The sequence below is a fragment of the Adiantum capillus-veneris genome, chromosome 14 (genome assembly GCF_014529385.1).
Source record: "Adiantum capillus-veneris isolate H3 chromosome 14, ASM1452938v2, whole genome shotgun sequence".
Classification (NCBI taxonomy): Eukaryota; Viridiplantae; Streptophyta; class Polypodiopsida; order Polypodiales; family Pteridaceae; genus Adiantum; species Adiantum capillus-veneris.
In genome coordinates this window covers 63,615,763-63,625,698 of record NC_140944.1, presented here as the reverse complement: position 1 = coordinate 63,625,698, position 9,936 = coordinate 63,615,763, and the positions used below count along the sequence as shown (strand labels likewise).

The following is a 9,936-nucleotide window of genomic DNA, read 5'->3' as shown; positions in this document are numbered from 1 at the left end:
CCCTTGAGCACTTAAAAAAAACAAATTACCCCCCCCCCGCCCCCCAAAACTAATTAATGGTTTCTAAAAAAACTCGTTTTGGGGACCTACTCCTAGAGTCAACATCTTTTTGAAAGCCAGTAGGCATGCCCAATTTTGGAAGCAGCTCGATCAACGGGTATTTTGGGAGATCCCTTCCAAAACCTTTTAGTGAAAAAGCGGCGAGGACGCACGTGGAGGCGGGAGAAAAAGGGGATGGTGTGTATTGGGCGATATTTGATTTCTCTCTCTCGTCTCTCTGTCTCTCGGTACAGCGGATGCAGGCGCGCACAACTTGGGTGCAGAGGGGGAGATGCGAGGGGTGTGTGTGTGTGTGTGTGTGTGTGTGTGTGTGTGTGTGTGTGTGTGTGTGTGTGTGTGTGTGTGTGTGTGTGTTGGGCGCAGGTTATATGCGTGCAAAGCGGATGCAGGCGGGGGCAGGTTGGGTGCGGAGGGGATGGAAGAGACGCCATGCGACTTGTGGGTGCAGGCGGGCGGACATTGGGTGCAGAGGGGTAGAGTCGATGGGCCGCGGAGCAGGACGAGCAGGCATCCATGGCGCTGCGCAATATGCGCTGAGCTGGACAACATAGGTGGAGTTTAGCAGCAGCATCTAGATAGATTTCGGCTAATGCGGGCGCAAACCGAGTAGTAGAGAGATGTTATACATGAAAGCCAGTTTGTACAAACAACAACAACCTTAAAGACATTGGACATTCCTCCGATGATTCACCCAAAAAACATAGGTCAATCATGTGAATTTATCCTATGAGGTATAATGATCCGATTTAGAAAAAAGAATGTTTCTTATTGGTGAAGCCTTCAAGGGCCTTCAACCTACATCAACCTTTTGGCCTCCACTCACACCTTTCAAAAGTGACTACAAACAATCACTAGAATCAAAAGGGAGAAACTTGATTGGCATAAGTGACATTAACACCAAAGTACATATAGTTGTTTTTTGTATGGGTTTAGATGTAGCTCATACTTAACGTATGTGTTTAGCCCAATATATGTGCATGCATTCTACCCCCTTGTAGTCACTCAAATCAATATCTTATGTCTTAAGGGGTGGAAAAGCCTTTCTTTCTTTTTTTCAAAACTCAGAATTGTAAGTGGATAGTATTAAGAAGATCAGAAATATACACCAACCTCAAGCTCATACCGAGCCTTGAGGGTCGAAGGATTACAAGTTTTCTGCTTTGTGACAGAGAAACCACAACTACTCCTAGGCTTTACTTATTACAAGATGTCATCATGACATGTATTGTCCTAGACCAATCCTCTGAGGCTTGTTTGCCTCCGATCATGTGGATCGTCACTCTGCTCTCTTGTATGATTCGAAAAAAAGCTTGCCACAGCCAGATCCCCCTCAAATATGGTGAAGTAAGGGGTGGAAAAGCCTATAACTCTTTCAACCCAAAGGGGGATCCTTATGTAGCTTTTCTCAATGGACACTCAACCTCTAAATCAAGAGCCCATGCCTCCATGTTGGCTTTGGATCAGCCAAGGGTTAAAGAACATTCCACATTATCTACATCTCACCAAACACAATTTCAAATGTTCCAAGCATTCAAATTGCCAAAAACCCCAAAGTTGTCAATAAAAGCCTTAATGTCAAATAGGGTTTAAGAATAGAAAGATGGTGATCTATTCTTCAGTCTAAAAGTCATTGCAAACTTTCCCCATATCGATAGAGCTCCAACGGACTGTATGTATAGAAGGAGACGAGAAAATCAGTGAAAATTACCACTAAATAAGGATTTGAGGATCTGAAATGTTGAGCAAAAAATTAGTACCATATGATTGATAAGCCATGTTTGGCTAAAATGAAGAATGAATTCGTAGCCGAGGTAAAAGAATAACCATGAACTTTGGTAAGCTACCGTTAGAGAATGAATTTGATTGAGACTAACTAGCATAGTGAATAGGAAACAATATTCTTTAACAATAAGCTCAATAAGCATGTGAAAACACAAATGGCATGCCCTATGACCATGATCTTCCCTTCAAGGTCGGGGGTCGAGGGGAAGCAGATTTGCACCGTCCATTCCCATGCATTCCTCTATAGAATTTATTTAGGCAATCGTTCGATGCCTGACAAGTCAACGCCTATAATATGGTGCAGCATCTTCTAATCTATGGTTGACAGCTCAACAGTCAGCATGCTTTCTTGTGTCGACACGTCAACGGGTAAAATTTTGTCATCGTAGTCGTTGCAACAACACCAAGTTGCCAATAATTGCACGCCACCTCAACCTTGTGATTCCTACAGTGCACCTGCATGTGGCGACGACTGTCGTGACTGTAGCGTTTCTGAACCTGCATATCTGTCAGGCCTTTATTGGCCCCCCTCACCCCACGACCCTTGAGGACCGAGAATGGCCCTGAGTGACCATTTCCCTGCAAAATTGCTCCCGCCAATGGCTCCCAACCTCCATCGATCGCCATATGGTTGCAGTACTACAGGGAATGGTCGCTCAGGAACCATTCCCTACACCATCGAGTGACTTTCCTTTCGATAGCCTTCCAAAGATGGATCATGAGATATAGCTTTTGGCTTCGAGGCTATGGGATATAATATTTATGGACATGGTGAAAGAGATACCTATCAAATTTATGATAGGAAAACTTGTGCTCAAAAAATCATCGACATGGCACTTATCACCACAATTGAGCCATGGTCTCCCATGCTACATTAGAAACCTAAAAACCTAATAAATCACCTGAAAATACTCAACATATAATAATGTAAAGAAATGAAAATGAGTCCTATCAATTATGTTAGTACTTATTCAATTTTTTTGGATGATCAATATCAAGCAATAAAAGAGCAAAACACTTTCCAGCCTTAGGCAACCGAGTTCAATGCAAGCTGGAATAGTTTCTGATTAAGGTTGATTTTCAGCTTTTGTGTGTTTAAAGGGGTGTTGCACAAAGAAAGAGGTTAAAAGTTCACTTCTTCTTCAATTGGACACATTTCTTGCTTGATGGTCATGGCCTCAATCAACCAATTTGAAGGAGATTTCAAACTTGCCAAAAAAAAAAACATCTTTTCATTTTTTGGCAGAAGTGATTGTATTAAAAAGACACCAATAGCCTCAAGCTCACGCCGAGCCTCGAGGGACAGAGGGTGGTAACAACCGAACTTAGTTACAAGTACCTCGAGGTATACAATTGCGAACATTCCAAACTTTTACAAAGCAAGGCACGACCAGATGGCGAGGGTTGTTCTAAGCCAATAATCCATTTTACTTACCACATAAATTATCTTACTTGCAAGCTTCTTCCTGTTTCTTCCTATCTGCAATCGTCTTCTCTCGTCACCCGTTTGAACTTTTTTATAAAAAAATCAGAGCTTCTTCTTATTTGCAGATTTTAAGATTTAAAATGCTTCTTGCCATAGTTAATGTCTTCAAAGTGCTTCAGAAGGGGTTTTTTCAGCTTCTCAAGATATAATCTTGTGCAACATAATTTTAAAAAAATGATTTTCCCCATTGATTTGATTGCAAGCAATAGATGAAAGGTAATTTTTTTGTTGGTAATTAGTATCCAGGAAATAATTTATAAAGACGGTTACCACATAAATACCCTTGCCAATTTCGAAGCTTCACTAAAATACATTTCCTTGCCAAATTCAATCGATTTGTTGCCGATCCTCCACACCCAAGCTCTAGTACCATTATTCAAATACGGGTTGGGAGTGTTGTTGTCAACATTTCTCGTTTGGGAATGAATTTTTCCTCCTTGAGCATGAAAAAGACTCTATAGCATGATAGAGAATATAGGGACACACATAGATACTCCATAGCCCAAGACTTAGTAGTATAACAGAGGGGAAATGCTAACATTTTAGAAACTCACACAACAATGGCACTCGGGTGCAAGCATCACTCGGAGGATTGGTCTAGGCATACTTGTGCCTTGTTGTCAGCAAATGAAATGCCTAGGATGGGGGCAAATCTTGGCCATAGGTAAATGCCTAGGATGGAGGTGGGCTGGTAGGGGTGGCTGCCCTAATAGCCGATGTAATTATGATCCCTGGATGGTGTCATGGCTTCACATGAGCATGACAAAACCTTGTAATTTTTTGGGATGCTCAATATAATTCACTCACAATTGTGAGTTTTGCTATTTTTATCCAAAAAAAAACACACAACAATGGCCTAGTATGTGCCTCTAATTTTGCGAGCAGGTGTAATTAGCGGGAATCCGAGGAGATGCGCTCTTAAAAAATAAAGCTGGATGGTAGGTGTTGTGAACACAGATGCTAGTCACGCGAACCAGGGAGCCCTTGAAAGTTGGGCCAGGTTGCGGATGAGGGCTCTCTCTCTCTCTCTCTCTCTCTCTCTCTCTCTCTCTCTCTCTCTCTCTCTCTGTGGTCTGCACGAACGTTGTGAGTGCTAATGAGGAGATGAGCAAGGAAACAACTAGATTCTTCCAACAGTGGCATAGCTCGGATGCCGCAGGAGAACATTGAGAGCTGTGTGTTTCCCTCTCTCTCTCTCTCTCTCTCTTTCGATTCCAGGGGAGGATCTTGTGAAGCTGCATAATTCCCTTTCTGTGTAGATGAATGACGAACGCGGTGCTATTGTGGTCATGCAAAGCACGAAAGGTGTGGAAGGGTAGGAGTACGCGGACAGTGTGTGTGTGTGTGTGTGTGTGTGTGTGTGTGTGTGTGTGTGTATTGCAGGTAGGTGCAATCTGCTGTGTCTCTTGATAGTGCTCCATGGCAAGTTTGTTGGAATGCAACAAGATGCAATGCAGGGCAGCGAAGGGAGAAAGAGACACAAGGGGTACGGCCACAAATTGTCGACAAGAATCGTAGCGTTTTTGGAGGACGTAGGGGCGAGAGCATGGGGACAAGAGAGATCTCGGGGTTGGAACTCAAGCTCGAAGGGGGAGCCTACCTGCACCACATGGATACAAAAACTCCCATTCGCTATGCTGCTTTGCTCTAGAAACAACATCAACAGCAAATTTGAGGACAGGATAGTCATGGGGTGCAAGGTGATAGTCCAGACAATGGTAGACAGGGTATGCATGTTGTGGTCCTGAAATGTGGTTTTTAAGGCAAGAATGCCGATTGGATCTTATTTAAATCAATTTCTAGCATAAATATTTGGGATCAGTTATAGGTCAAAGTTATACGCCACCACATTGTGGCACATACATGGACCATGGACCTTGGATGGAAAAGGAGGTTGACACATTTAAATGAAGGGTGGCATTAATCATAGTGAGCAGATCGTAAGCATTTAGTGGACTAGAAATGTAACTCATGGAAACTTTTAGGTAAGAATTGAAGTTACAATTGTCAATTAAATGTTGCACTTATGAACAACCATCACGGTTGAACCTTGATTTACTTTTGCTTATTCAATATTCAATTGAAGAGGATATATACATAATCATGATGTTTACAATATTCGAAAACTACATGGGCACGTCTGTCTCTCTCTCTCTCTCTCTCTCTCTCCCCCTCACAAAGACACAAATATTCAGCATACCAAACGCGACCCATTACCACATATTCATTGCTATTGCATAGAAGACATCGATGTTGTATGGCAGTCCGACATGAGAAAAAGCATGATAAGGAGTTTAAACATGCTGGCTTCAAAGAGTTTCAAATATATCTCAGCAATACCTCAGCTTGTCTATCGTAAATTTCCAGGAGAAATAATTGTGACCTTCCAGCTTGACAAGAAATTATACTAGATTCTGAATTGATAAAATTTTTCACAAACTCAGACAAGGGTTCTCAAGTATTTCAAAGGGAGAGCGATCCACATTACATGCATTTGAAACCATTGATAAAAGCATCTGCGTTGCATGTAGAACCGGGACTACTATGTGAATCTTCTGCGAGTCGTATGGACCATAACAAGGGTATCATACTAGGCTTCTCGAAAAGTGACAAGTGCCACCCTTTGAGCAAACTCAAGCCTCGCATATCCGTCTAATGTAACTCATGAGAGCCTTAAGCAAAAATGATTGATCATGTGCGCCCATCTAGCCCACCTTAGCAAGCTTCTATCCTTTCAAGATTTGCGGTAAATAATTCTCCCATTCAAAAAAGGATGCTACTATGGACATGGCCAACAACCACTTTAATTTGATGATGCATTGTTCAATTTTGACAAGATATTCTTCAACAGATTAGCGTTGGCTTTTAAACATGCATTTCATATCGACCATCCATGTATATATATCCACATATATATGGCAAACCCCTTGCTGCCTTGAGCAAAGACTGCAACTTCTTCAAATGCCAAGGAGTGGCGAACAAATAACCCTCCCCATCCATGTACCAAACAATGCAGAGACAAACATGACAGGTATATGGTAATGATACATGGGTGCATAATGCACGCTAAGTTTACCAGGTTTGAGAATTGGCATAAATAGTTGTGACAGATCCACGTCTTTAGTGCTCTGTTTGGAGCTTGGTCTCACCTAGAGGGCAAAGCAGAGCTACCTATGACCTTGCCTTTATTCCATATTGCAAGCACTATGTGTACACTCCGTGAATGAAGAGGCAAAACCTTGCACAAGATGAGATCTCCAATCACAAGTCTCTTTAGCAAATAAGAAAGAAACACCTGCGTAAGCTATGGTAAAGAGAAGTGTAGACCGAAATCATGTACACCAACCAACCTGTTATCATCAGCCACTCCGGAAACATTCAATTACAAAGAAGACTTGAGCAAAGTTAAGAGTTAAAAGGTGAATTTGAAAGGGCGAGAAACACAGCTGTTTCACTCGATAATCAATCCAGAAGATAGGAAAAAAGAAAATAATGAAGTGGACCCAACAACAATGTAAAGGAAAATTATCAACGATGATCACATCCGATCAGCCTAAACACCCAATAACCCTTTGCTGGTGTAAACAGAGTGGAAGAGAGACTGCAGAAAAAGCTTGACCACTAATTTTATGTACAGATTTACTGCCATTTTACCGAGCAAATCCCTAGGGCTATAAATTAAGAATTAGAAAGAAATCTGGAAAAACAAACAGTTTGAATAAGGCCAAAAAACAAAATCTCACGTATCAAGAAACTTGCCCCATACATACCCACAAGAGACAATATCCACAAAAAGCCCTTCCACGCAGCTGTTGCCTTTTTCGTTCCTATTTCACCACTTTTGTATGCTATCTCTTTTATTGTGGTCTTGTTTTTGAAAACAAGACCACAATAAAAGAGCCCAACTCCTCAGTAGCAGTTACGAGTTTCACTTCAAACAGAAATCCTGGACAAACACTTTGAAAATCCCGCAACAAAACGCATAAAAGTGTAGACGGATGCACCTTAGGTAACCTTGTTCATCGATCTGTTTGCGCATGCTTCTGGGCTTGACAGCATCAAATGCTAAATTAATCCCCACATTTGTAAAACTTTATCTAACAGGATGAGCACCATTTCCCGACTTAGTGGTTCTTGTTGAGTATTACTTGCTTATACCAGAACACATGTGGTGTCATTGCCATAGACAATTCGTAGGGATATGAAGTGCACCCATCGACGGATTGTGGTGTATGCCGTGACCAGCAGAGCCTGCAAAACATGACTAGAAAACAATATTTACCCTTCTTGCACAAATAAAGTTCTCCAAGGAATCCCAGAACTGCAGAACAGCTGTTCGGTCCTGATGCCGCTTGTGCTTGCTTAGCTGCAAGCGAACCGAATAAAGCAAAAAAAAAATCAGTTTATTGATGGTGATTGCAGAGATGGATAAGCAGATAATCTTGCAAACCACAACACATTTCATATCATAGTTGCAATGAGACTAACCAAAATAATTTTGACATTCCGCAGCTTCACTATCAAAAGCATCCTTGTGCAATCCACTCAACATTCACTTGCACTTCCAGAATAATATTAAGTTTCAATGAGACTAACCGATATGATTTTGACATTCCACTGCTTCACTATCTTCGCTGAGTCGACGCTGTCATCTTCAAAGCGGAGATAAATGCCCATGACTGAGCATCACAACAACATACCAGAATTAGAAACAATACTAGTCTTAAAAGAAAGTGCTATACTAACAACCATCACTCACAAGAACACTTACTCTTGCTAAAAATTTCAACGTGGTCTTTAAAGGGCCAATCCTTGAACTGCCATTCTTTCCCGAGCACAAACACTGCAATAACTCGCTCCCAATCCTTGGGGGACAAAGCAGTTGGCTTGTCCCTGACTTCATATTTGACAGGTTTGGGCCGCCCCATCTTCCGATGGAAAGTCACCACCTCAGGCTTTTTGTTCTTTGCATCGGCTGCTACATACACACCATCCTCTAGAAACTCCTTAGCATTATACATGTTAAGTAAGGTTTGGGCTGCACTGGGAACCAGTATAATGGGAGGACCTCCCTCGACTTTTGCTCCCTTCTGGCCTGCTGCTGATAATAATGAAGTACCTGAACGAGGGGCAGGTACCATAGACAGCGACTGCCGGTGACTATGATGGCTGTGAGATGCCCTTGTCACATCTGCCTTGCCTTTTCCTGCTAACATATCCTTTGGCTTATATGAATGGGGGTCTTCGGTATCGTGATCTTTCCAATACCTCTTCTCATCATACCTGTCATTACTCTGCTGCCTGTCCCCTGCTTCCTTGAGCTCCTCTGCTTTCTTCTTCTCCTCATCCCGCTTGGTAAGCATTGTAAGTATTTCCTGAAAATCCTTATTGTGACATAGAAGAATGGAGTTGCGATCACGGATCGGCCGCTCCCGCTCTTTGATGAAGGAGATCATGCGAGAGGCATCCATTTCAACAGGTTCATACTCCGCCATTCCTGCAGCAGATGCCCCCACATCCACCATAGCATCATCGAGCCTACTGCGTTTGGAGGGAGCAAAGCTCGGATCATCTGGCCTATACTCTTCAACATCATCTTCGGAGGGAGCATCCATATGATGAAGATGAGGTGGGGGAGCCCCAGAGACAGCAGCTGTGGGTGCGAGGAGCTCAATGGCATCTGTATTTTGAACCCTTCCTTCCAGGTAGTCCAAGAGGGCTTTTCTGTCAATAAAGGTGACCGTTTGCAGCTTGAGAGCGCGTGCCTGCTGCATGTAGTCTGTGTGCTTCGTGTGGGTGTTCTTGACGAAGAAGACGAGAGAATCCAAGGTGTAGAGGCTACCCTGCTTCGATCTGTAGGCCGTGTCCATGTTGCAGACAAAGCGGTACTCGTCACCAAACAGAAACTCATCGCCTACCTGCTTGATGCTCTCCAGATCGGAGCGCATCGTGTACTCCCGCAGAATGCTTAACGGGTCCATGCTCGCTACCTGCTGTTATTCTCTTCGCTTCTGCAACAATAGCATTGTGGCAAGGAATATGTATATGTACATGAATTTTGAAGGTGAATTTTGAGGTGTACACTGTAAGCAATTTTACTTCGTTAGCGTAGAGGGAAAAATGTCAATTCTGGCTCCACGTTCGTCCACGTGGCATCAAGCTCAACCATCCAATAATCAAAATCTGGTTACTTCCTAGAAAAGCAGCAATTTAAAGAGTGAGAGACATCCTCAGACGTGTAGGGAAACGCGATGCAGCAGGGATCGAGGGCCATGAGCAGGTCTGGATTAAGTCTTTTCCGCGTAGTTTGCCCTTGCAACAGCAAGCCGTGCATAACCACTACGGAGTACCAGAGACCTTTTGAACACTGGTTATATTTTGCAGATCATCAAGTGGAGGGTACTTCAGATGCTTGCCGACGTGATGAGCACTGACCGTTCAACACATTTTTTAGCTGATGCTATTAGGTTGTTGGTGATGCAGACGGCAGAGGCCAATGAATGCACAACTCCTTTTGTCAGCAGTCCCTAACTAACAATATTCTCATGAATTTTTTTGCCCCTATCAGCTTCTTGCGTAGTGCAACATGCCTTAAAGATGAAAGCATG

The 9,936-nt window shown here is 42.8% G+C and overlaps 1 protein-coding gene across 1 annotated transcript; it reads right to left on the bottom strand.

Annotated features, from left to right (window-relative positions):
• Nucleotides 1-7,047: 7,047 nt before the first annotated feature.
• On the bottom strand, nucleotides 7,048-9,354 carry PHP (PLANT HOMOLOGOUS TO PARAFIBROMIN). The gene is made up of 3 exons (XM_086528656.1): nucleotides 8,100-9,354; nucleotides 7,925-8,007; nucleotides 7,048-7,694 (listed from the first exon to the last, which is right to left on the bottom strand). Exons 1-3 carry the CDS (start codon nucleotides 9,307-9,309, stop codon nucleotides 7,593-7,595), a joined length of 1,395 nt encoding a protein of 464 aa, XP_086384782.1. The 5' UTR covers nucleotides 9,310-9,354; the 3' UTR covers nucleotides 7,048-7,592.
• Nucleotides 9,355-9,936: the final 582 nt, after the last annotated feature.

Coding starts and splice junctions, on each gene's coding strand:
- PHP (XM_086528656.1), bottom strand. CDS start 9,309: ATGGACCCGTTAAGCATTCTGCGGGAGTACACGATGCGCTCCGATCTG. Junction 8,008..8,099: donor CGTTGAAATTTTTAGCAAGA/GTAAGTGTTCTT, acceptor TGTGATGCTCAG/TCATGGGCATTTATCTCCGC. Junction 7,695..7,924: donor GGAATGTCAAAATCATATCG/GTTAGTCTCATT, acceptor GTTCGCTTGCAG/CTAAGCAAGCACAAGCGGCA.